The sequence below is a fragment of the Capsella rubella genome, unplaced genomic scaffold, assembly GCF_000375325.1.
Source record: "Capsella rubella cultivar Monte Gargano unplaced genomic scaffold, Caprub1_0 scaffold_6, whole genome shotgun sequence".
NCBI lineage: Eukaryota > Viridiplantae > Streptophyta > Magnoliopsida > Brassicales > Brassicaceae > Capsella > Capsella rubella.
In genome coordinates, this window is record NW_006238918.1 from 606,201 (window position 1) to 631,333 (window position 25,133).

General features: G+C 37.6%; 5 protein-coding genes, 1 long non-coding RNA gene and 2 pseudogenes across 12 annotated transcripts; 6 read left to right on the forward strand and 2 right to left on the reverse strand.

Annotated features, from left to right (window-relative positions):
* The first annotated feature begins 61 nt into the window (after positions 1–61).
* On the forward strand, positions 62–2,739 carry LOC17883219. 6 transcript variants are annotated; one of them, XR_002833249.1, is made up of 10 exons: positions 62–153; positions 257–319; positions 522–657; positions 810–941; positions 1,021–1,079; positions 1,195–1,295; positions 1,440–1,509; positions 1,617–1,767; positions 1,889–2,324; positions 2,558–2,739. It is a non-coding gene; the product is annotated as an uncharacterized LOC17883219 (long non-coding RNA). The 6 variants fall into 6 exon arrangements; XR_002833246.1 differs by having other exon boundaries at positions 810–1,079; XR_002833247.1 differs by having other exon boundaries at positions 1,021–1,295.
* A 29-nt stretch (positions 2,740–2,768) lies between these two features.
* On the forward strand, positions 2,769–3,399 carry LOC111830222 (annotated as a pseudogene).
* Positions 3,400–4,433: 1,034 nt separating this feature from the next.
* LOC17883082 (60S ribosomal protein L4-2) lies at positions 4,434–6,377 on the forward strand. The gene is made up of 2 exons (XM_006287807.2): positions 4,434–5,576; positions 6,081–6,377. Exons 1-2 carry the CDS (start codon positions 4,467–4,469, stop codon positions 6,192–6,194), a joined length of 1,224 nt encoding a protein of 407 aa, XP_006287869.1. The 5' UTR covers positions 4,434–4,466; the 3' UTR covers positions 6,195–6,377.
* Positions 6,378–7,796: 1,419 nt separating this feature from the next.
* LOC17882721 (E3 ubiquitin-protein ligase UPL4) lies at positions 7,797–15,010 on the forward strand. Its single transcript, XM_023780128.1, has 17 exons — positions 7,797–7,914; positions 8,382–9,053; positions 9,141–9,251; positions 9,378–9,494; positions 9,589–9,747; positions 9,842–10,003; positions 10,183–10,329; positions 10,423–10,544; positions 10,630–11,740; positions 12,143–13,339; positions 13,422–13,652; positions 13,741–13,845; positions 13,931–14,011; positions 14,080–14,148; positions 14,239–14,367; positions 14,466–14,549; positions 14,680–15,010. Exons 2-17 carry the CDS (start codon positions 8,418–8,420, stop codon positions 14,743–14,745), a joined length of 4,527 nt encoding a protein of 1,508 aa, XP_023635896.1. The 5' UTR covers positions 7,797–7,914; positions 8,382–8,417; the 3' UTR covers positions 14,746–15,010.
* Positions 15,011–15,727: 717 nt separating this feature from the next.
* On the reverse strand, positions 15,728–17,215 carry LOC17881947. The gene is made up of 2 exons (XM_006287977.2): positions 16,652–17,215; positions 15,728–16,454 (listed from the first exon to the last, which is right to left on the reverse strand). Exons 1-2 carry the CDS (start codon positions 17,123–17,125, stop codon positions 15,855–15,857), a joined length of 1,074 nt encoding a protein of 357 aa, XP_006288039.1. The 5' UTR covers positions 17,126–17,215; the 3' UTR covers positions 15,728–15,854.
* A 1,776-nt stretch (positions 17,216–18,991) lies between these two features.
* Positions 18,992–20,371, reverse strand: LOC111830224 (annotated as a pseudogene).
* Positions 20,372–20,692: 321 nt separating this feature from the next.
* Positions 20,693–22,767, forward strand: LOC17884181 (F-box/LRR-repeat protein At5g02910). Its single transcript, XM_006287656.2, has 3 exons — positions 20,693–21,656; positions 21,956–22,129; positions 22,297–22,767. The coding sequence occupies exons 1-3, from the start codon at positions 20,790–20,792 to the stop codon at positions 22,624–22,626; spliced, it is 1,371 nt and encodes a 456-aa protein (XP_006287718.1). The 5' UTR covers positions 20,693–20,789; the 3' UTR covers positions 22,627–22,767.
* A 386-nt stretch (positions 22,768–23,153) lies between these two features.
* Positions 23,154–25,053, forward strand: LOC17883182 (F-box/LRR-repeat protein 25). 2 transcript variants are annotated; one of them, XM_006287596.2, is made up of 3 exons: positions 23,154–24,132; positions 24,271–24,444; positions 24,632–25,053. In XM_006287596.2, exons 1-3 carry the CDS (start codon positions 23,164–23,166, stop codon positions 24,914–24,916), a joined length of 1,428 nt encoding a protein of 475 aa, XP_006287658.1. In that variant the 5' UTR covers positions 23,154–23,163; the 3' UTR covers positions 24,917–25,053. The 2 variants fall into 2 exon arrangements, with proteins under 2 accessions (XP_006287658.1, XP_023636920.1); XM_023781152.1 differs by having other exon boundaries at positions 24,662–25,053.
* Positions 25,054–25,133: the final 80 nt, after the last annotated feature.

The following is a 25,133-nucleotide window of genomic DNA, read 5'->3' on the forward strand; positions in this document are numbered from 1 at the left end:
TTTCATTGCTTTAGCTCTTTATTTCTCCTAAGTAGCTACTAGTGATTAACCATTTTTCTACTAGGTGCGTTACACGGTGGTTTGTGGTTCAAGCAAGTACGACGATTCCTTCGACTTGGATTCTTAATGCTATTCTAAAACCAGAGAGTTATGGTAAGAGATTTTATAGTTTTACATCGTGAATTAAATTTGTTTGACATTTTATTCTGATTCGGTGGGACTTGGTATCCTAAGTTCACTCGCTCTATTTATGCAGGTTGTTTGCAATGGGACTTGATAGCAAGTCGCACGAAAACACATTAGTTTCATGTCTTCCATGGTATCTGATCTTATTTTGTTCTTCAAATATATTGTTCTTCTTTCATTGCCATCTAGGCTCTTCTCCATTACAAGTTAACTCCAAATATACTTGCTTTTATGTTTAGATGTACCCAGGTGAATACAGATATGCACTCTGCTCATGTGTAACATAATTATGACTTACGAGTGAGCTTTTTCTGTTTGATTACATTTTATTTCAGGTGCATGTGCATCCACATGTAGCTACTGGGAACAAAATCTCAATGTTTGGTATCAGGAACAAGAAGCTTCAATTGTTTTCAGATTAGGTGAAAGACATCCCAAGAGTTCTTTGCCATCTAGTCTCTACAATTAAAGGTAAGTGCGATCATAGCTGCTTTAAATTTTAATAGATGTATTTGATGAATATGAATTGCTCTCTGATCATTTGTCCCATGTTTGCTTATGTTAAGTCCCTTAAATCACGACTATTGAGCTCTACGTATGTGTGTATACTTTGTTTATTCCAGGTGGATATGTTCAGATATGCTGCAGTGCTAATGGTAGACTACATTTTTGAAATCCGGCATTAATGTTGCCAGGTTAGCTACTTGATGAGAAACCTCACAGTAAAATTGTCAAACCCTGACTTCAAATCCGATGTAAGTGCTTCTTTTATCATAATTAATCAGATCCTCATGATCATAAAATTTGGTATCTCACTGTCTCTCTCTCCTGAAGCAAATTGATCACATACTGTCCTGTTTCCTCTACTGTTTTGCTAACCCGTATGTCCTGAAGTGAGTGTTATTAATTTGGAATTTAGAGACTTAGGCTCTTGGTTATGTTGATTTGTGACCCCCAAAATTTGTTCGTATCACTCACTGTATTTGGTCCTTTACATTCTCGATGCAGGTTATTTGTTAAAATCCATCCCACTGGATGTAAATTTCCGTTTGAGCCTTTTCCAGTTTTGCTGAACCTTCTCTCCACTCCACATGGGCTACTATAACAATGTAAGTGCTTTTTGTTTTCTTTCTTCTAAAGCACGATACTATTGATATACACCTTTATGTTTTCATGATTACAACTTGGTCCCTTCAATTAGCAAATATTTCAAATTCATCTCCTTTCTTTTTTACGTTGTTATGTTTCTATAGGTGTATAGACGTAACTGTAACATGCTGCTCAATGGTTAAGGGATTTCTCGTCAGCCAGGAACATGATTAGGTTATCCTGACTTTTATGTACCAGTTTTCATGATTACAGTTTGGTCCTTCAATTAGAAAATATCTCAAATGTGCTTACGATTGATCTAATCAGTTTTTTCTGTGTAGGTGCATTTCTAATGGAAAGGAAAGCTGTTCGGAGATTTCATTCCTACCTGCTCAAGAAAGTGTTTTGTTAAATGTTGACTTAAATAATATTATGGAAGCTTCAAGATGTGTTGGTAAGCATGTCAGTTTACTGCTGTGTGTTGATCCTCAGGTTTGTTTAAATCTGTAATGTTTTAGCATCTTGTTCTAGCTTTTATAACATGATTGTTCAACACATCTTGGTAGAAAATTGATGAAATGTAATCAGATTTTTCATTGTCTTTACTGTTTAGGTGCATTTTCAATATGTTACGGGGTTTATGGTGGAAACATTGATGAAATCTGGCGTCAAGGTTTTGAGGTTAGCTGGTGGTGGTTAGGGATCAAATTTTTGAATGAAGTCCGCAAATCAGTCAGGGGCTTGTGACAGGATATCAGAATTTGGTCAAAGAGATTCGTCCTGCTTTTCCATGAACTATCAATGACTGGTGCTCCAATTTCCATGATGGAGTTGGCTTCCGAGATTTTTAGATATTGTGCAACAATATATGCAGTAGTTTTTGACCAGATAGGGTATGCAGTAGTTTTTGGCAGATAGGGTTGGATAATTGCAAGAGCTCACAAGGAAAAGGATCAAAGTGGTTGAAGACAAAAGTGAACTCAGCTTCAAAACTGCCAGGGAAGCAGATCTTGTCATTGCAGGATCAACAATCTGTGCTTAATGGATAGGTAAGGAGAAATAGAGCTTTTTATCCTTTAACATCACTATTTGCATGCGCATTTACTGGAAGATGCATTTTATAATAGAAGTAGTCATTTATATAGCATGCTCACTTTAGATTGTTTTCTATTGTTGCAAATGTTATTCATTCTTCATCAAAAAAATTGTTAAAACATGTTCTATAACCTTTTTCTGCCTCAAGTTTGGATACTTATGATGATATCTGTTTCAATCTCCACAGATCAATTCATGGATTTAGCTGGTGGAAGTCAAATCGTGTGGTGGGTGATAGAGGACTTTAATCGAGCAAACCTGTGACTGACCGACTGAAACTACTAATTTTTCTACTGAAGTACCGAGCAAACAATGGTTAACATGGTGTGAAGAGGACCATATAAAGCTTAGGTCTCAGGGGTTATTGTTCCGCTATCTGTTCATGATGAGTTGACTTTTTTGCCGGGATTTCCAGTGTACTAAATACTCCAACACTGACCCAAGAGATGATGCAGAAGAAGCGACAAAGACTACGTGAATCAGACAGAAAGGAGTTCGGTTTGACAGATACCGCTTGTGATGCCTCGTAGCATAAACCTGGGAAAGGTACAACTTTGTTTCCTTAGATATGCCGTTTTGGCAGTGGAAGGATAACAATAACAAGAACAAGTAGCTAAAAGTAATCTGTCCAAAATCAAGAAACTCAGGGCACGAGGTAGGGAAAGATTAGTCATTCTGTTAAACATCGTTTAAGAAATTCATCATGGAAGATGAAATTACATCTCCTGCTATTGAAAATCCATCTGTAGTGGTAAAGCTGTTGTTATCTGGCAACATAACACATAAACAAGACCTTAAACTTCTTCTTGAATGAATAAAGTTGCATACGTTGAGAAAATGTTGAGCTTCTTGTCAAATAACTGGAAACTTCTAGAACTTGATAATATTGACTTCAGCCACCACTCGTGTTGCCTCGTTCCCAACTCGCAGGTAATCTTTCTCATTTTTGATCACTTTATGGCTGCACTCAAAACATACACTATCTAAAAAGTTATTTGATGCATTTGTTTACCCCTCCTCAGGTTGTGAAACAGGGAGATGATGAAAACATTAGGGAGAGTGACTATCGGCACAATGGCTTATGGTCTTCCGGTTACAAACATTCGATAGATAAATCCATGTTCTCTTATTCGAGAGAGAAAAAAATGCAACGTTCTCATCCTAATCATTGTTATTAATGGGAGCAGCTGTGTTGAACAGACTCCGGAGGAACAAATTAAAAGAGAGTGGAGCACAATGTTAAAGGGGTACTTCACCCTGTGGGAAAGCCAGGTAACAAATTTTTAGCTCAGAATCTCTTGTTTCTTTCTTAAAAACCCATCTTCTTGCTTCTTCATATAAACAGGCAAGCTTCTAGAGTAGAAGCTGACACACCATATAGTGTCAGGGAGAAAAGCTACTAAACGATAGCAAATGTATTTTGAAATTAAACATGTGATGAGCGGCTGGAGTCAATTTGAAGTTTCAGATGATGCGAGACCCGAATGAAGGAAGAGTATGCACAGTTACAAATAGAAACAGTTCCATAAAGTATATGAACACGAGACATGTTCATTGCAGCAGGTGTTGTATGTTGTTGAGTTAAAATGGTCCCAAGTAAATAATGAAAAATTCATTAGCCAATGTATGTAACCAAAGTGAATATTATGTAGCCGAGTAGGCAATACAGCGAGTACAGAAAGTTGTAAGCGTGAGATTGCAAGAACAAATCATGAGTTTTTTTTTTTTTTTTTTGGGTCTTAACTGCGTTTTATTCATCATAACGAAGTCACAGAGACTAGCCAATACATATTTTCCAGACAGCAAAGAAGATAAGCCCAAAAATCATGAGATTTTAAATCGACAGTGACGACACAGTTCATTCAATATTGAATAGCATTGTTGTTAAATCTGAATTACTTGTGAATTCATAAAAACAGCTGCCCAATCAAGGGAAAATGAAATTCTGCTGGGCCTAAATGGGCCTTTCGGCCTTTTCATACTTCCACTTTAAAATTACGGTCATACCCTTTCAGGAAACCCTAAGTAGCTAATATGTGCTTTAAAAGCACACAGCCTCAGTCACAAACCCTCGTTTCCAGCCAAAAAAACCCAAAATGGTTGCTTCAGCCGCCGCACGACCCCTCGTCTCCGTCCAAGGACTTGACGGTGACATGAGCACCGATCAATCCTCCACCGTCACTTTACCCGACGTCATGACTGCTCCCGTTCGACCAGACATCGTCAACTTCGTCCACGCCCAGATGTCGAACAATAGCCGTCAGCCTTATGCAGTCTCCAAAAAGGCCGGTCACCAGACCTCCGCCGAGTCTTGGGGAACCGGAAGAGCCGTGTCTCGTATCCCCCGTGTTCCCGGTGGTGGAACTCACCGTGCCGGACAAGCTGCCTTCGGAAACATGTGTCGCGGTGGTCGTATGTTTGCTCCGACTAAGATCTGGAGACGCTGGCACCGTCGGATCAATGTGAACATGAAGAGGCACGCGATTGTTTCTGCAATCGCCGCCACAGCTGTTCCAGCTCTTGTGATGGCTCGTGGTCACAAGATCGAGAATGTTCCTGAGATGCCGCTTGTTGTCAGTGACTCAGCTGAAGCTGTGGAGAAGACTTCTGCTGCAATCAAAGTTTTGAAGCAGATCGGTGCTTATGACGATGCCGAGAAAGCAAAGAACAGTATCGGAATCCGTCCGGGTAAAGGTAAAATGAGGAACCGTCGTTACATTTCCAGGAAGGGTCCTCTTGTTGTGTTTGGAACCGAAGGAGCCAAGATTGTTAAAGCTTTTAGGAATCTTCCTGGTGTTGAGCTTTGTCATGTTGAAAGGCTTAACTTGCTGAAATTAGCTCCTGGGGGTCACTTAGGTAGGTTTGTGATTTGGACTAAGTCAGCTTTCGAGAAGCTTGAGTCTATCTATGGCTCCTTCGAGAAACCATCTGAGAAGAAGAAGGGTTACGTCTTGCCTCGTTCGAAGATGGTGAACGCTGACCTTGCTCGGATTATCAACTCCGATGAGGTCCAGAGTGTGGTGAACCCGATTAAGAAGGACGCGAAGAGAGCTGTTATGAAGAAGAACCCATTGAAGAACCTTAATGTGATGCTCAAGCTGAATCCTTATGCTAAGACCGCCAAGAGGATGTCTCTGTTGGCTGAAGCTCAAAGGGTCAAGTCTAAGAAGGAGAAGCTCGAAAAGAAGAGAAAGGTCGTCACTAAGGTAAACTCAATGCTCTTTTTCCTCTACGACTGTCTTTTTTGGATGATTGTTTTGATTTTTAAAGGTTTGATTGTGTGAAGTTTCTGTTTTACTTTCTAACATGAGAGTCAATTGCGTCTGGTAATAATATAAGATATAATGCTAAGGCTTTTGTAGATTGTGTGTGTTCATTACTTCATTAGTATGGTAGAAATTGAGTTTGAATTTGGAATGTTTCTTTGGACTTTCCGAGTCAGTTCCAACAGAGGATTTCATTTTAGATAAAGGTATCATGTGGAATACAATTTGGTTTATTTATTGATGTTGGAATGGTTCTTTGACTGATTATGATTGGTTTAACTAGTGTCTCATGTCCATTAAACAAACAAAGTTCTTTTGTCTTGACATTTTTGTGTAGTGTTTCACTCTACATCCTTCATTGTCTATTGGTATTTTGAATAGTTTTGTGTTGTTAACCTGTTGGGTTTTTGAAACTCACCTCTTTGGTATTGTTGTTTACTCTAGGAGGAGGCTCAAGCGATCAAAGCGGCAGGCAAGGCTTGGTACCAGACTATGATCTCAGACAGTGACTACACCGAGTTTGATAACTTCACTAAGTGGCTCGGTGCTAGTCAGTGATAATGCTTTCGTCATCGCAAATTATCTCTTATTTAGGCAAAGATTTTGGTTTATCTGTTTTATTATCTAAGTTTGTCTTGGATTTCTCGGGGATTTACTTTGGTGAGGTGTTATGTTGTTTTGGTAAGAGTATTTCTAAGAACTATGAACATGTTTTTCAATCTACTTCCCCCTTCTTGCCTTTGCTCTCTATTTCAAAGGAAGATGTGATGAAGCCCTTGAATGAAAATCATCTTATCAAACAATTGTCTTGACTTGATAAGAGAAGTGAAACTTCCATGTACAACTAAAGTAATTCGTAATCTGGGAGCTACAACATTTTTGTGGTTCTTAACAATGTAGGCATAGAGACTTCCAACTCGAGTCTTCCCAATCGAAAAATATGTAAATCAAACACTTGTGTGGTTAGGCTCGAGTTGGTTCAAAAACTGTTCACCTCTTCATCTCCCCCTCATCACACTTAAGAACTACTAGGGGATACACAGACCATGCTCGACACACCTGGTCCTTAATTGCTGGATGTGTTAGTTCCGCACCAAAAGGAGATTGCATGATGAAACCATTCCGATAGATATAATAACAGTTGTATGATGTCTTCCTCAGTTCCTTGTACCTCAAGTTTTCCTAAAATTCTGGAATATATACAAGCAGAAAACAAAATAGTGAAGTAAATAAATATATGAAGATCTTCTTTTATATATATATATATATATATATATGAAGATCTTCTTCTTCTTTTTTTTTTTTTTTTTTTTGTCAATAAAGTACAGATTTTGTTTTGATTAATTGGAAATGTGAATATCTTTAACTCCCCCAAAAAAATTTAGTCACACAACTTTGCGTATAATTTGGTCAGATAACAACAACTTTCGTCTCTTCTTTCCTTGTAAATTGCTAGAAAATATTTTGGAAGATTTTTTTGTTGTATTTAACAACAATTTTGTTTGAACGTCCTTCAGATTGGTTATCACAAAAAAATCGGATGCAACTATGTACAGTATATTGATAATTTCATAATAAGAAATCCTTGAGATATAATATTGCCTTGATTTTATTCTCATACTAGATATTTTTATTTAATTGACCTGCCGTGTGTTTATATATTACTATGGGAAAATCCTAAAGTAAACGAGTTATTAAAAGCATTAACTTTGTTGCACTTGGCTTTTAGTATCAAAATGAAAAAAGTGACTAAAATTAGGCTATTAATAATCAATAGTTCCATAGAAACGAATTAATTGTACGCTATGGAGAAAAAAGCAAAGCTTTTGGGATTTAATTGTATGGTTTAAAACTGTTAATGACGACACGTGTCGCACACAACCATATGAGGTGGTGCTAAATACTCTGATCCCTAAAATCGGAAAGGAAACGGCATACAATAATTCCCATCCGTTGGATCTTCCTACTTCCGATTATCAACCATACGATCTAATCTTATCTTCCCTAGTTCTCGTGTGCTCATCCGCAGACGATATATAATTAACAACCCAGTCTCTTAGCAAATAAGCTAAAAGAAAAAGTAAATTACATATAGAGAGATATTATTGTTATATATATATATATATCTTATGTGATTTCTTCTCTTTGGAGATGATTATAATTTCCTAGGATTATAAAAAAAAAAACCCTAGATTCTTCTCATCTTCTTCTTCAATCTCTCTTGAGAATTGTAAGGTTCTCGAGGATACCAATCAAACGATTGGGTCAAAACCTGGAGGTGTGTGATTACGAGTGTTTTTTTTTTTCCCTTGATTTTAATGCGATCATGATCGTTGTTTCTTCTTTTTTGTGATGTTCTATAAGTTGATCGTAATTACTGATTCGAATCTCTTAAATTGTGTATCTTGTTTTTTTTTTTTTTGGTTCTCGCTAGTGAAGCCTCTGTGTGTTTGTTTTTTTTGTTTTGTTTTTCTTGTGTGTGTAGTTAATCGTCTGTGTCTGTGTTGATTCTTGGAGATTTTATTGAGTAATAATGGTCTTGATAAGAATTGCAGAAGAAGATTAAAAAAAACCCTAATTTTGTTTTCTGTTTTGTTTCCACTGATTTTGGGTAGTGAGTGATTGACTCTTAGCTGTACCTTCTTTTATCTTCATTGTTTTTCTTCTTTGTGGTTTGTCTTTAAAGTGGGAAGATGTGTTTTGATATTGAAAAGACTTTAACTTTGATTGTATGCTTGATTACAGGTTGAAATCAGATAATTTAATTGGAAGATTTAAGTTATGGAGAACAGAGGCCAGAAACGAATGGAGGTTGTGGAAGAGTTACCTGCTGATAAGAGAGCTTGTAACTCACAGGATTTCAGGCCTAGCACATCTGGATCATCTGTTCAGGCTCAAGATAACGGTACGAGTTCAGGACAGGATCATGTTGACGCCGATATGGATACTTCTTCATCTGCTTCGCCTTCAAGTCGATCAGATGAAGAACAAGATAAGGAGGATTCTGACTATGGATCTTGCGATTCTGATGAGGAAGATCCAAGACACAGGGTGCTTGAGGAGTATCAGAGGGGGAGATCATCTGGTGATCAAGGCAAGTTGAAGTCTCTTCTCTCCAGCTTGTGTGGAGAAACCGATCCTTCAGGGCAGTTATCCGGGCTTACAGAGTTATGCGAAGTGTTGTCATTTTGTACTGAAGAATCTCTCTCCAGCGTAATGGCCGACACGCTCTCACCGGTGCTTGTAAAGTTAGCTAAGCATGAGAACAATGCAGATATTATGCTGCTCGCGATTAGAGCAATTACTTACTTGTGTGATGTTTATCCGCCGTCAGTAGCATTTCTTGTAAGACATGATACTATTCCTGCTCTCTGCCAAAGACTATTGACTATTGAGTACTTGGACGTTGCTGAGCAGGTATGTTTTTCACCTCATGAACATATTGTTTACACCTAAAGAATGCTTGTTTTGATCGTTCTTTCTACTAACTATTGATTTGTCTAGTGTTTGCAAGCTCTTGAGAAAATATCCCGAGATCAGCCAGAAGCCTGCTTGAATGCTGGAGCAATCATGGCAGTGCTTTCGTTTATCGATTTCTTCTCAACAAGCATACAGGTTATTCATCCCAAAAAAAAATAACCATGCTATGTCAGATTTCTTGCTTTTCTATTATTGTGACTTCGTTTACCTCAAATGGGTTACTTTACCAGACTTGCCTTTTTAACATCACATTTTCTTCAGAGGGTCGCAATTTCTACTGTGGTCAATATATGTAGGAAGCTTCCATCTGAGTCTCCCTCACTTTTCATGGATGCTGTTCCTATATTATGTAATATTCTTCAATATGAAGATCGACAGGTCAGAATGATGCTCAGCTCTTTTGTTACTTTTTTCTCGCTGAACTAGGAATATTTCTGTGATACATTGATAGCATATGTATTTCCTTTTGCAGTTGGTCGAGAATGTGGCTATTTGCTTGACAAAAATAGCAGATCAAGTTTGTGAGTCACCTGCACTGTTAGATCAACTGTGTAGGCATGGACTCATTCATCAATCAACACATCTCTTAAACTTGAATAGCCGCACTACCTTATCTCAGCCTGTTTACAATGTACATGACATTTCTTCTACATTTGTTTGACAGGGTTGGATTCTCCTTTCATTGCATAAAGATAACATTCATGCACTTTTTCTTTGGTTGGCAGGGTGTGATTGGATTGCTAAGAAAACTTTCTTCTGGTTCAACTTTAGCTTTCAGAACGTTATATGAGCTTAACATTGGCTACAGATTAAAAGAAATCATGTCTACGTATGACATTTCTCACTCAGTGTCTACTACACACCCTATCAATGCATGTTCCAATCAGGTTTGAGTTTTATTATCGATCCTTTTATATTTTTTGGTACTCAAACTTTGGGTTTTCTTCACAAAATAGTCATGTATCCAAACAGCATTAGGTGGATGGAGAATATTTGTTAGTAAGTTAGTTTGACGAATGCGCGGATAATGGTATTAATGTTGGTTGAAACCAAACTGAAAATTTAGGTGCATGAAGTCTTGAAGTTGGTAATTGAGCTTCTTCCAGCTTCACCCGAGGATAATCAGCTGGCATTGGAAAAGGAAAGTTTTCTTGTCAATCAGCCTGATCTTTTGCAACGATTTGGAACTGACATGCTTCCTGTTATGATTCGGGTAATTCTGACATAATTTTTTTTTTCTCTGTAAACATGAAATATCTGATTAGTTCTCTCTAAGATTATGATATATCTTTTGAATTCTCTGTAGGTGCTAAACTCTGGAGCTAACGTACATGTTTCTTATGGTTGCCTATCAGCAATTCACAAACTGACTTGCTTGAGTAAGTCAGGTAATCTTGTTGAGTTGCTGAAGAACGCCAACATTTCAAGGTAACTTGCTTTGTAATATTTCCTGTAGATTTTTTTTAACCCTGTTGTGTTTTAGCTAATAATAGTGCATTTCATGATGCTGCAGTGTTTTGGCTGGTATCTTGTCAAGGAAGGATCATCATGTGGTTGTAGTAGCATTGCAGCTTGCAGAAGTGCTTCTTGAGAAATACAGTGATACTTTCTTGAATTCATTTATAAAGGAAGGTGTTTTTTTCGCAATTGAAGCGCTCTTAAATTCTGATAGAGGGCAAAAAAATCAGGTATCTGGTTTCATTCAGGGATCAGCAGACCTTTCACAAAAGCCTGCTACAAAAGAGACTGTGAAATGCCTGTGCCAATCTTTTGAAAAGTCGCCATCCTCGTCTTCAAAAACATGTAAGATTGAAAATGATTCTGTCTACCGTCTTGCAACACGTATCAAGGAGAGTTTCTTTGGACCTGAGGTATTCAACTCTGAGAAAGGTTTGACAGATGTCCTTCAAAACCTCAAAGACTTATCAGTAGCACTTAGCGCTTTGATGACTGTACCTGTTGATGCCCATGTCCTGCATGATGAGAAATTCTTCTCAATATGGAACCAAATCAGGGAAAGGCTGAATGGAAGGGAATCTGTGTCCACTTTTGAATTTACAGAGAGTGGAATTGTAAAGTCATTGGCTAATTATCTCTCTAATGGACTCTATCAAAGGAAACTTAGCAAAGGGGATCCTGAATGTGATCATTTACCGCTTGTTGGTAAGAGATATGAGGTGTTCACTAGATTACTTTGGTCTGATGGTGAGGCAACTTCATCCGTGTTAGTACAGAAGCTCCAAAATTCCTTATCTTCTTTGGAAAACTTCCCAATTGTCCTAAGCCAATTCTTGAAGCAAAGGAACTCATTCGCGGCTATTCCAAATGGGCGTTGCACAAGTTATCCATGCTTAAGAGTTCGTTTTCTGAAAGCAGAGGAGGAGACTTCTTTGCGTGATTACTCCCAAGACTTTGTCACTGTTGACCCACTTTGCTGTTTGGATGCTGTCAACCAATACATGTGGCCTAAAGTAAATTTAGAACCAATAGAATCTGTGGAAGCAAAAGATCAAGCTATAGAATGTCAATCTTCTCAATTGCAGTCTACTTCGATATCTTGTCAAGGTGAAAGCTCAAGTCCTATGGAGATTGACAGTGTACCTTCTGATGCGCCTCAGTCTCAGGTAATTCTTAAACTTCGTTTTATCTTTAGTCTTATGGAAGTAGCATGTGCCACCTTTCTTTTTCTCATCAGAAATTTTTGGATGAGTGAAACTTCTCCAACTTTAGTTCAGGAATAACAGTAATGTACCAGAACTGAATTCTCTTCTTTCCACCTGATATTCCTAGTAGTGAAAGTTTTCAAGACGAAATATAAGTAATGGCTTTGATTTCAAGATGAGCATTAGGTGGTGTAAATGGTATTCATTTACCTGAGATGAAGTCTTCCTAGGTGTCGTTAGTTTTTTGGTATTGGTTTACTTGAGATGAAGTTGTCTTCCTAGGTGTCTTTCCTTCTCTTGAAGCTTCTTGTTTGGTTATTTTAGTAAATGAATCTTTTGTGTATCTGAAATTTTTTTCTCAAGGGATCTCAAGTGGAAGATCAGACGCAGCTTCCAGGGCATGGTAGTGGTTCAGAACAAGAAAATGCTTCCTCTTCCTCCTCTGAAAAGGAGGATGCACTGCCTAGACTTTTGTTTCGTCTCGAAGGGCTTGAACTAGACCGCTCGTTGACTGTATACCAGGCTATTCTCTTGCACAAACTTAAATCAGATATTGAAACTACCAACGGTTCGAAGATGAGTGGTCCCCACTACATCACTTATGAAAGGGATGCACAACTTGAGGATTCTAGTGAGAATCTGGTTTCACCCAGATCTATGGAAGATGACGAGTATCGCCCGTTCTTATCCTACTTGTTTGCCCATAGACTTGCTTTGCGCCTCAAGGGCTCAAGTCCTCCTGCCTATGACATGTTGTTCCTGCTTAAGAGTCTGGAGGGCATGAACAGGTTTCTTTTTCACCTGGTTTCTCTTGGAAGGATTAATGCTTTTGGCGAAGGTAGGCTGGAGAATTTGGATGATCTGATGGTACTAGTTCGTCCTGTGGCACATTCTGAATTTGTTAGCAGTAAGCTTACAGAGAAATTAGAGCAGCAGCTTCGTGATTCTTTTGCTGTGTCAACCTGCGGGCTGCCACCATGGTTTAATGATCTAATGGATTCATGTCCGTTTCTGTTTAGTTTTGAAGTCAAATCAAAATACTTCCGACTTGCAGCCTTTGGTTCACAGAAAGTCCATCACCATCCACAGCACCTTAGCAGTTCAAATGTTCATGGTGAAGGGCGCCCAGGAACTGGCAGTTTACCACGTAAAAAGTTCTTAGCTTACCGTGAAAAAGTTCTGGAGTCAGCTGCACAAATGATGGAGTTATATGGCAACCAGAAGGTGATTATTGAAGTTGAATACAATGAAGAAGTCGGAACTGGTCTTGGGCCAACACTGGAGTTTTATACACTTGTCAGTAGGGCATTTCAAAACCCCGATCTTGGTATGTGGAGGAGTGATTGTAGTTCCTTCGTTGGAAAGCCAGGCGAACATTCAGGTGTTTTGTTGTCTCCTTCAGGACTCTTTCCACGCCCTTGGTCAGGTACATCAACTACTTCTTCAGATATGCTGCAGAAATTCGTCCTCTTGGGGACAGTGGTAGCAAAGGCTCTACAAGATGGACGAGTCTTAGACCTTCCTTTTTCTAAAGCCTTCTATAAACTAATCCTCGGACAGGTAAATTGGCTTCTTCAAGCATCTAATTCCAATTTCTCTTTCCGACTTTGCTTGAGAATCTTACAGATCAAGTTTCTTTTAGGAGTTGAGTTCATTTGACATCCACTTTGTTGACCCTGCACTTTGTAAAACATTGGTGGAATTGCAAGCTCTGGCCCGTCGGAGAAAGGTTTTCACAGAAACACAGGGTGACTCCCTAGCAGCCAAGTGTGATTTAAGTTTCCATGGAACAAAGATTGAGGACCTTTGTCTTGAATTTGTGTTGCCTGGCTACACGGACTATGATCTCGCTCCCCATTCTGATAATGATATGGTACCTAGTGTGTTTTAGTTTGGTGAATAAATCTTTTCTTAAAATCCTTGAACATGTGGATTGATATCTACTTTCCTTCCCTTTCTAGGTTAATTTGGATAACCTCGAGGAATATATCAAGGCTGTTGTCAATGCCACAGTATGTGACGGAATCCAAAAACAGGTTGAAGCATTTCGGTCTGGATTTAACCAAGTACGTAGTGTTCTTCTCTTTTCCTATATTCTTCTCTATAAATTTAAGCTTTAATCACTCCTCCTTTTATACGTGCTTTATTCAGGTTTTCCCTATTGAACATCTTCGGATTTTCAATGAAGAGGAGCTGGAAACTATGTTGTGTGGAGAACATGATCTCTTTAATGTAAGTAAACCTTTAGATGCTACTGGTGTACGGCTTTCCATCAGCTGAAAAGAGTAATTTCTTTGCAGATGAATGAAGTCTTGGATCACATCAAGTTTGATCATGGATATACTTCTAGCAGCCCACCAGTTGAAAATGTTGGTTTTTTTCTTTTTACATCTCAACTACTTTTCCTTCTGAATTTTGCTATTCTTTTCGCGGATCAAACTAAAAGTTTTGTTTACCAGTTATTGGAGATTCTGCATGAGTTTGACAAGGAGCAACAACGAGCCTTTTTGCAATTTGTAACAGGATCTCCTCGGCTACCGCATGGCGGTTTAGCGTCTCTCAGTCCCAAACTAACAATTGTCCGCAAGGTCCAAATTTGATTGAAAACTTATCTGTATTTCTCACATTTTGTAATCCCTCGTTCTCTCATCAGCCTTTTTGCTCTGTTTCTTTTGTCGTGCAACAGCATGGTAGCGATTCTTCAGAGACTGACCTGCCTAGTGTGATGACATGCGCCAATTATCTGAAGCTTCCACCTTATTCTTCCAAAGTGATATCTCTCTTCAGCTTTTGTTAACCATTCTCTTACTCAGGCGGTTTTTCTCTAGGACAAAACCTAGTCTAAAGATGGATCTCACTCTGTTGTGTTTTCTCTTTTTTTTTCTTGTCTATTTTTGCAGGAGAAGATGAAGGAGAAACTGATGTATGCCATAACTGAAGGTCAAGGTTCCTTCCATCTCTCTTAAGTTAGTCTCTTGTAAAAAGTTAGCTGAAACCGTAGGAGATTGTGAGGAGAAACAAGAGGAAGCTCTTCTTCTTCTTCTTTTTTTCACATGGTTATTTTATTTTTCTTCTAGTTTTCTTCTTTCTTAGGATTTTGTACAAAAGAATAGTAATAATAAGTAGAAGAAGTAGGACAAGAAAGAAACTCTCTTTTGAACTGATGTGAAAAGTTGTACAGAAAATAATTCCTAAAAATGGTTCTAATATTATATTTTATTATTTATGAAACTTAGTCTGTAAAAACAAAAAATGCATGTTTGTGGGAAAAAAAAAAAAAAAAAAGAGGAAAAGAAATTTGATGTGACATATAAAAAAATAATATATATTCTAAAGAAAAGAAAAGAGAAATCCCCAAATACATACATTCGTATTTTCCACACGTTCATAGTAGCCCCTGTTCTTGTCTCATTATGAGGTTTCATGGCTTGAATCTTTTTTGTGATCATTTAGGAGTTGCAATGTCAATTGGCTATAATAATAAATATTAAATGATACTGTCTTCTTTTGCCCATAACTACTTTTTCATATCATTGTTGCTTCTTTTTTTTTTTTTTCCAACATGTCACGTCGAGATTTAAATCAATAATAATTATAAGGATTATATTTTCTTCTTTTCACAAGTAGGAACTAATTCAGAGTCAATAACGAGATTCGAATTCGAAATATTTTTGATGTTTTGAATTTTAAAATAATTAGTCGGCCGAACTACCATCATAAGCTAATCAAAATTGAATATTTTAAACCAATTAGCTAGACCATATTTGTGGTCTGAAAGATGATCACGCAGAAATCTAATGACATTTTTCTCTATCGAACACATTCAGCTATATCGAGTTTACGGGGTTTTATGCATATCAATAATTCACTTCAAAGAATATACAACTTCACAAGATACCACAATCAATTAATACTCAGAAAACATTATATAATAGTAGCATTTTTTAACCCTAATATACATATTAAAATTGATAACATTGCTCAGTCGGCGAAACATATATATGAAATAAAATGATGATAAATGAACGTGAAACAAATCTTGTCACTGACAATATTTTTAATGAGTTACTTATTACTAGTCTTTTGGTAGTGCAACAATAAATTTGACAAGCGACTTGGCATCTGCAACTCCAAAAGTAGATGGCAAAGCAAACACAAGCCCTTTTGAGACAGACCCAACCCAACACGAAGTAGCCTCGAGTCTTTCCCCAAACGCGAAGCTCTTATTTACTACTCCGTCATCTGTCTCCTCCATATCACCACCACAATCCCATTCGTTTATAGCTTCATCTCTTGAATGTATTTCCACCTTCGTACCATCACATTCAGTACCACCACCTTGCTCCTTGACGAACAAGAAAACATGATCCGCACTCGTTTTTCTCCCGGTCACAATGCATGCTGGTGAATTTTTCAAGCATGTTTTGGCCCGAAAAACAACAGGTTCACCGCGGTCAAGAACCGAGGCTGACCTCGAAAATTCAGTGAGGAACTTACTAAAGTCTTGCTTGAGAGAAGGGAGGTGGAAGATTGGTTTGAGTGCGGTTTGAGAATGAGCTAAAGAGCTTTGGATTTGAGCCCATTTGCTCAAGAAATCTGTCTCAAGGAGGAGATCAGCTAATAGGATGCTGCAGCTTATCCCAATTGAGTACCCACCACTCTCGAAGTTAGTCACCTATTAATAAATATATTGGAAAAGAAAAAAAAAAATCAATATTTATAAAAAGAAACACTGTTTATTGAAAGTTCGAGGAATATTTTTTTTTTTTTTTTCAAAAGGGATTCGTTGTAGTTATAGTAGCTTTTTAAGTTATTTACGGAGGACTTAAATTTGGAAAAATAAATAAATAAAATGGTAGATCAAAACCTGACCTGAACATAGAACAATGGAGAGTATTGAGGTTCATCTTCATCAATGTCTTTCCAGAAGACAGTCTCTGCTTCAGCTCTGCTTTTTTCTCTTTTTACCATTTCAAGAAACTCCGACAAACTCGCCGGAAACTGAGCCTCCAACAGCCTAACGCCACTGTCGTTGGCCACCACCTCAAAACCATCCTCCGACTCCGACTCCGTCTTCCTCCTCCGCAGCCTACCGGAGAGCATCGGCTGCTCTGTCAAGGCTCTCCCTAACGACTCCTTGATCCACCCGGCGACCAACCACGCCCTCTCGCCACTAACATCACCTGCTTCCTTGTAATACGTAACTATGTTCAGTGTTCGCCGGAATATTCCTGCTCCGACGGCATCTCCAACCGATATGGAACGAACTTTCCGGTGCTGCGTCACTTCCACTGGCATTACGCTCTGTACTCCGGCGATCAACGACTTGGGGATTTTGGTTTCCATTTTGGCTATAGTTGCTTGTGGTCTACTCGCTTTACACCATCCTCTGCTATTTATAGCAACTCAAGATGTTATACTATTATACAATTTGCATAACAAAAACTTTATAGTATACTAATTAAAGCTGTGCAAAAATCTAGCTAAAAAGTAAAAACTACTACAGTTTAAGAGAGATGTGCTTTAGTGTTATAAATGCAGATCCAATTTGAACCAACCATGCATTAACTTAGTTTGCGTGACAAGATCACGTTTTTTTAATCCATTCTTGTTCTCAGTTTGCGTAAAAGGTAATAGATTTTTAATGATCATTGACTAATATTATTGAGACCTGAGTCAAGATTTTGCAGTTGGGTGTTGTTACTTCATGGTGCAGAAAAGAAAAAATAAAAATAATAATAATCTATCAAACCCTGCAATTAATGATTTGTACAAAGTGTAGTAGTAGTTGTGGATATTCATTTTATGCATCTCATTTCGTTTGTTTGTATCTACATTTTAGTCCATACAAAAAAAAAGTTCGGATTGATTACTTTCCATGTTGTTGAAAGTTTTGACAAGGAGTAAACATCTACCTATATATCGAATATTGCAGAAAAAAGAAGAAGATAAAGTTATATCCGAAATAGAAATGTTTGATGAGACCACCGGGTAAGGAAGAAAGAACTCTCATCCTTCTTGTGTCTCTTATTAATGTGTATGAAATATAGGGTGAACGTGGAACAAACTGAGTTTAGCCAAAATTGTTGAAGAACACTAAAGCTCAAATCCGTAAAAAGGCCATTGATCTCATTGTACGTAACATGGCAGTGATGGCACCATCACTCATGTCTTCATCGACCAGTTACGTACTAGCTAGCTTAAAAAAAAAACATCATGATCATATGGTTTGTCCTTGAGAGCATAGAATTAATGTATTGTAGTAGACAAGCATTAACTATATCAAACAACTTATATTGTTCTTAGGTCATGTCTTAACTAAATAGGTTGATTAGATCGATGTTTTCAACTTTTTAGGACAATATCTCATGGAGATGGAGTCTCTCTATCGTACCATAATGGTTATGAGACATATGCATTTTTGTAAGAAAAGAGATGTTCAACTCCCACCTATACTATTTACATTATTGTGGGACTGCGCCTTTATTCATTTCTCATCAATTTAACCCATGATTTCTGCATGTATATAATCTATAGAAACTTCGCATACTCACTTTAGTCAATTAAATAATAATTTCTTCTATTTTTTCTTCATTCCATTATATAAATATGTATATGTGGAATCTTAGATATTTTTCACATATATTTTTGTAAAACGTCTATCTCATAACTTTAAGCAATTCGACGCTCTATGTATTTATTTTGAGCAATATAATTAACATAATTAGGTTGTATACACGGTGCTATTTCAAAAACACGATTTTAATAAAACGTGATTATTATTATTATTCTGAAGTCAGTTAAACATGAAAAAAATTGGTGAGATCTATGATATTTTCTCTTTTATTGATCTACTGCATAAACCAGCCAAATTGTACGAGGCCACCCAAAATCTTTCTTTCCTTATACGGTACTACAATTTCTTTTCTTTTTTCTCTTTCTTTTTGCTAAAAGTACTACTATTTCTTGTATATCTTTGTCACATGTTTTAATGTTTTAACATGAACCTTGATTGTATACCACAAATATATAAACACGCACCATCACAACTTCACAAGATACACAAATCAATACTTAAATATATACCTATAATTTATAATAGTGGCATCGTCCATCTACATTCATATTATTGTCTTGTGGACTTTGTGTTGATACATGTATATATTTTTGTGATATTGTCAGTTTGTCACTGATAGTGATATTTACCAGCAGCTACTCTTTTTGCCATGCAACAATAAATTTGGCATCTCCAAAAGTAGATGGCAAAGCAAACACAACCCCTTTTGAGACAGACCCAACCCAACACGAAGTAGCCTCGATCGAGTCTTTCCCCAAACGCTAAATTCTTATTAATCACTCCATCATCTGTCTTCTCCTGATCCAGCTTAGCACCACAATCGCAATCGTTTATTGCTTCGTCTGTTGAATGTATCTCCACCTTCATACCATCGCATCCACTTATGTCTTGGCTACCACCACCTTATTCCTTTGCGAACCAGAAAACATCCGCACTCACTTTTTCGCGGGTTGCAATGCATGCTGGTGAATTTTCCATGCATGTTTTGGCCCCAAAAACAAGGGGTTCACACCGGTCGAGAACGGAGACTGTCTATCTTGAGAAAAGGGAGGTGGAAGATTGATGTGGTTTGGGGATGAACTAAAGTTCTTTGGATTTGAGCCCATTTGGTCAAGAAATCTGTTTCAATGAGTATATATCAGCTAATAGGATCGATGCTGCAGCTTATCCCAATTGAGTACCCACCACCCTCAAAATTCGTCACCTAATACAAATACAATATAAAAAGAAAATCTAATTATTTTATGACTATGATTTTTTTGTTCATGTTGTTGAATGTGACCTGCTTTTTATATATAAATTAAGAAACATTGTTTAGACTAAGAGCGGAAAAAGAACCTTATTGTTTTCTTTAAATTCCGAGACTTTTTATTGTTGTTATTATAGTATATGTATTAATTAATATACTTTTTTTAAGGAACTGAAAGTTTGATATTCTTTTATATAAGTTGTACGTAGAAAACCTGAACATAGAAGAGTGGAGAGTATTGAGGTTCATCCTCATCAATGTCTTTCCAGAAGACAGTCTCTGCCTCGGCTCTGCTTTTGTCTCTTTTCACCATTTCAAGAAACTGTGGAAAAGTCGCTGGAAACTTAGCCTGCACCAGCTTAGCGCCACTGTCCAGACCATCCGCGACCTGATCTTCCTCTGCAGCCTACCAGCAAGAATAGGATGCTCCGTCATGGCTCTCCCCAACGACTCCTTGATCCACCCGGCGGCTAACCACCCTCTCTCACCACAAACATCACCTGGTTCCATGTAATACATAACAATGTTCAGTGTTCGCCTGAATATCCCTGCTCCGACGGGACCTCTGACAGATATGGAACGCACTTTCCGACATTAATTGATATTTAGTTATTTGGTTACAAGTTTATTTTATCCATACTACGTATTTGGTCTCGCTTTGCATTAAGAACAAAGAAGAGTCCTCGCTCACTTCCCACCTATATACTAATTACATTATTGTATGACTTCCCTGCGCCCTATATTGAGATTTCATAATTGAACCCATAATTTCTGTTAATCGAAACTTTGGCTAGTCATCAGTCCCTTTCTTCTATATATTTAAAAAAAAATAAATTAAATTTCATTTTATAAATATAGCAATTATTAAATCAATATGTATTTCTGTCTAGCTGATATTGTTTTTACTTTTTAGTAATGAATATCCATTGTATCCTTTTTTATAATAAGCTTTTCCTTTTTATCTTTTTAAATATTGTTTAAATTATAAAAGAAGTGGTTCATCCGGCAAAATAGAAAAATCGCATTTGACTCAATATTTTGTTTTTTACTTAATAGTCCCAAAAAACCTTGTATTTACAAAAGGAGTCTGAAATTTTATAATAATAACACAGAGAGACGGCGCCTCCGCCGCGGTTGAAATCCCTAGCCACCACTTCTCATTCTCTTCATCACCGCCAAAAACAATGATGACCGGCGATTCAGTCGACGGTGTAGATTTTATCAGCTCTCTACCTGACGTGATTCTCCACCATATACTCTCCTCTGTTCCGACCAGATGCTCGATCAGAACCTCCGTGTTGTCCAAACGATGGAGGTATGTATGGTCTGAGACACCTTCCCTCTCCATTGATTGTCATAGAGCCAACCCTAATTCGATCGACAAAACCCTGATTAGCTTCTCGGCTCCCAAAATCACGACTTTTCATCTTCGTACAAGCTTGCTCAACAGGGTTCAACCCGTTAATAGCTGGATCGAATTTGCCATTTCTCACCACGCGGAGAAGCTTTCGCTGGAGATTCGTGATACCCGTGTTAGGGATTACAAGTTTCCTGATTTCTTCTACACCAATTCATCTGTGAAGCAACTCTTTGTCAACTCTGGATCTGTTGGTTTGATTCCCAAGTGTCCAGTGTCTTGGGCATCTCTAAAGAACTTGTCTTTGAGCTTTTGCACACTTTCTGATGAGTCCTTTCTTAAGATTCTCTCTGGTTCTCCACTTCTGGAAAGCTTGGAATTGCTGTATTGTGATGAATTCATGTGTCTTGATCTGAGTCAATCACCGCGTCTAAGAAGATTGGAGGTTGACCGTAGCGATTGGTATATGGGGCCAACGAAGATTGTGGCGCCACATCTACATTCTTTGAGGTTGAGACACTCTCGATTACCATGCCGTTTAGTGGATGTCTCTTCTTTAACAGAAGCTGACTTGAACATTTACTTTTGCGATCTTGGAACCCTTACGGCTGACTTTCTTCAACATAATGTGGTAAAGATGCTAGAAATGTTGCAGAATGTAGAGAAGCTTACAATCGGGGGTACTTTTCTTCAGGTTTGTTAGCCATTTTTGCATTCTCTAAGTCGTAGAATCACATATGTAGCTTGCTCTTTTAGAAATCAGTTGGTTTGCATAGGCAGATATTTGTTGATCAGGCTTTGATATTCAGCTTTATTAATCACTAAACTATTCTTCTGTTATCGTTCTTTTAATTGAGATGCGTTTTCTTGTTGATATTCCGAAAGCATGAACATATTCCAAGTATTTGATTGATGGCTCTCGTCTGGTTGTGCTTTGGTTATTTCGTTTGATGAAGTGTCTTTTGGTATTAACTATTTTTATGTGCCTTACAGATGTTGTCACTTGCCGCCCTCTGTGGTGTACCTTTTCCGACGCTCAAGGTCAAAACTTTGACTCTTGAAACGATGATTATTAGGTCTGTTATTCCTGGCATTACAAAGCTGCTACAGAACACGGCTGGATTAAGAAAGCTAACAATACACACTGTCAAATGCAGCAGCATATCGGTAACTTTACAATGAAATCTCTTTTAGTCTCCTTCATATATGTGACCATAGTAACTATGATAGTATTTATCCAAGAACCATGTCCTTCACTTTTATTTAGCTAATTTATATTAGAGCTGAGTTTTTGTAATCTAAGATATTGACACTCTTAATTGTCTGATTGACAGGAATTGCATCTCAACTCTTATTTGCGTTTACATAGCTTGAATCAGCGTCAATGCTGGAGATCGAAAGACTCAGTCTTCCCGGGCTCTCTTGAGACCATTTCAATGTTGGTGGGTAAACATGCAGAGTCGAATCTCGTCGCTTTGTTCGTGGAACGTCTACTGAAAAGTACAAAAAGTCTAGAAACGATGGTTGTACTCTTGGTAGGTTACCTTGATGCGTCAGGTTTTGAAGAGCTGCTTGCAATGGCTACAACACTTTCTCAAAACAACGACGTTTCCATATTGATCAAGCGAAGCTATATTAAGTATGTATCCAATACTTTCCCATAATGTAATAGGTGATGTAAGCAAAAGCCATTGTTAAATATGTATCATTAGATTTTCGAATTTAATCTCACACAACATTGTATACTAATAATCCGAGTCAGATAAATTGGACTTTTAAATTTCAATAAAATATTTCAGTGTGTAGTAAGGTTTGGCGATGTTTTTAACCACAATCTAATTTGTGAGACTCATCAAGAGCTTAACTAGAGATTAAGTTTGTTTTCACTACGGAAGATAAAACATTACAGTACAAGTGTACAAACTACACATAACACATTATGAAACTATTGAACATAAAACTTAACAATGATATGATTATGAAAATAGTCAAATTTTTTTTTTTTTTTATCAAAAATAAAAAATCGCTTTAAACTTTTTCATAATTACAAAATCTTATTTCATTAATTTTAAAAGCCATTTCTTATATTTTTTTTTCTTGATAAAATCATTAAATAATTAATGAGTTCCCTTTTATAATCACTCTATTAATAAAATGTATTTAATCTGATTTTGCAACATAGAAATTATTTTGAACATCTCATGGCCATGGAAGACAATTTCGGAGAAGAAGACCTCGCCACCGTCGCTATAGGAAGCCCTATCCACCGATTCAGTCATCCCCTCGAAATCGAACGAGCAAGTAATTCAATCGACGGTGTAGACTCAGTCAGCTCTTTGCCCGACCACATCCTCCACAGTATCCTCTCCTTTGTTCCCAGCAACATCGCCATCAGAACCTCTGCTTTGTCCAAACGATGGAGGCATGTTTGGTCCGAGTCACCTTATCTCTCCTTTGATCAGCTTGGACTCTCCCCTAAATCGATAAACGAGACCCTAAGCAACTACTCGGCCACCGAAATCACAAGTTTCCATCTTGTTACAAGTTTACTCAGCAGGATTCACTTTGTTAACAATTGGATCGGATTCGCCATCTCCCACGGCGCGGCCAGTTTATCTCTGGATTTTCGTGATTCTCTTGTTGAAGATTACAAGCTTCCAGATTTCTTCTACACCAATTCCTCTGTTGAGCAACTCTTGATCGTCAGCTCGGGACCTGTTGGTTTGATTCCCAGTTGCAACGTGTCTTGGACATCACTAAAGTACTTGTCTTTGACCTGCTGTAAACTCTCTGACGAATCCTTTCCTAAGATTCTGTCTGGTTGTCCAATGCTCGAAAGCTTGAAACTGCAGAGTTATGGTTCAGTTAAGTATCTTGACCTGAGTAAATCGCTGCACTTGACAAGATTGGATATAGATTGCTGCTCCTCTGTTCGAGAACCAACGGAGATCGTGGCGCCGCATATCCATTATCTGAGATTGAGAGCACAATGCACGTTAATTGATGTCTCGTCTTTAATTGAAGCTAACGTAGACTCTTCAGTTAACTATCATTTACCTAGTAATATCTCTTATAAGGAAGCTGAGCCCTTGAAGCTAGCCATAGTGCAAGCAATGCTAGAGAAGTTGCAGAACGTAGATAAGCTTACTCTTGGGGTTGAATTTCTTCGGGTAATGTTGCCTTTTTTTTATTCCTTAATGCCTAGAACTTGACTTGAGCTGCAATTAGATTATGATTAACGATTTTTTTGTTTGTTTGTTTGTTGATATTCACTATCTTTTTATACTTTTGTGTTAACCTTTTGTTAGATTTTATCAAAATCGGAGCTCCATGGTGTTCTTTTAGCGACGCTCAAGGTCAAAACTCTGACTCTTGAAACCATGATTTTGCGACCTGTGGTTCCTGGTATAGCAAGACTGATACAAAACTCGCCTGAAGTAAAGAAGATAACAATTTACTCAATGCAGTTCAGCACCGTACTGGTATTTCTCTTTTATTATCCTTCATATATTACAAAGTACAAACAACACAAAAGTGCATGTTCCCTTTCTTTGGTTAATCTATCTATGAGCTGAAGATATATATATATATATACTATAGAAGTTTGAGATATAGATAGTCTTTAGAAGGGTGTTAATTTTCAAGATGAAATCTTATTCTGGTTTGTAGGACAAATGTGACAACTTCGTGGACTTGCAGAATTTGAATCCGGATCAAGGTTGGAGATCAATAAAAGATCATGTGGTCTTTCCAAACACGTGGGATTCTAAAGTTCCTGAGCCGGAACTCATGGTTTCCTTCATTGAACTTTTGCTGGCAAACATAATTACATTAGAGACGTTGGTTGTACGGCTGGGAAGTTACAGTACTGATAGATCAAGATTTGAAGAGCAGTTTCAAATCGCTCTAACGCTTTCTCACAACAACAATGAGGTCTCAGTTGCGCTCAGGTGAAGCGGTGTTTGTTAAATTATATTATATATATACGTGGGGAAGTTGCTTCAGCTTGTGTGCGAAGGAACCCTACTCGTATTTGATTAAAAATTCATTAAATAAATAAATTATTAGGAACCCTAAATTTCTTTAAATGATTTTTCTTTTCTTCTAAAAGAAAAGATTGGAGATAGAACGTTTTCGATCTGTGGTTCCTGGTTGTGCGAGGCGCATTTAC

Excerpts from the sequence above, each read along its gene's own strand:
- LOC17883082 (XM_006287807.2), top strand. The coding sequence starts at position 4,467 with ATGGTTGCTTCAGCCGCCGCACGACCCCTCGTCTCCGTCCAAGGACTT. Across the intron at positions 5,577-6,080 it reads AGAGAAAGGTCGTCACTAAG|GAGGAGGCTCAAGCGATCAA; the intron begins GTAAACTCAATG and ends TGTTTACTCTAG.
- LOC17882721 (XM_023780128.1), top strand. The coding sequence starts at position 8,418 with ATGGAGAACAGAGGCCAGAAACGAATGGAGGTTGTGGAAGAGTTACCT. Across the intron at positions 9,495-9,588 it reads TTCAATATGAAGATCGACAG|TTGGTCGAGAATGTGGCTAT; the intron begins GTCAGAATGATG and ends TTCCTTTTGCAG. Across the intron at positions 13,340-13,421 it reads ATAAACTAATCCTCGGACAG|GAGTTGAGTTCATTTGACAT; the intron begins GTAAATTGGCTT and ends AGTTTCTTTTAG.
- LOC17881947 (XM_006287977.2), bottom strand. The coding sequence starts at position 17,125 with ATGGAAACCAAAATCCCCAAGTCGTTGATCGCCGGAGTACAGAGCGTA. Across the intron at positions 16,455-16,651 it reads CTCCATTGTTCTATGTTCAG|GTGACTAACTTCGAGAGTGG; the intron begins GTCAGGTTTTGA and ends ATTTATTAATAG.
- LOC17884181 (XM_006287656.2), top strand. The coding sequence starts at position 20,790 with ATGATGACCGGCGATTCAGTCGACGGTGTAGATTTTATCAGCTCTCTA. Across the intron at positions 21,657-21,955 it reads TCGGGGGTACTTTTCTTCAG|ATGTTGTCACTTGCCGCCCT; the intron begins GTTTGTTAGCCA and ends TGTGCCTTACAG. Across the intron at positions 22,130-22,296 it reads TCAAATGCAGCAGCATATCG|GAATTGCATCTCAACTCTTA; the intron begins GTAACTTTACAA and ends TCTGATTGACAG.
- LOC17883182 (XM_006287596.2), top strand. The coding sequence starts at position 23,164 with ATGGCCATGGAAGACAATTTCGGAGAAGAAGACCTCGCCACCGTCGCT. Across the intron at positions 24,133-24,270 it reads TTGGGGTTGAATTTCTTCGG|ATTTTATCAAAATCGGAGCT; the intron begins GTAATGTTGCCT and ends ACCTTTTGTTAG. Across the intron at positions 24,445-24,631 it reads TGCAGTTCAGCACCGTACTG|GACAAATGTGACAACTTCGT; the intron begins GTATTTCTCTTT and ends TCTGGTTTGTAG.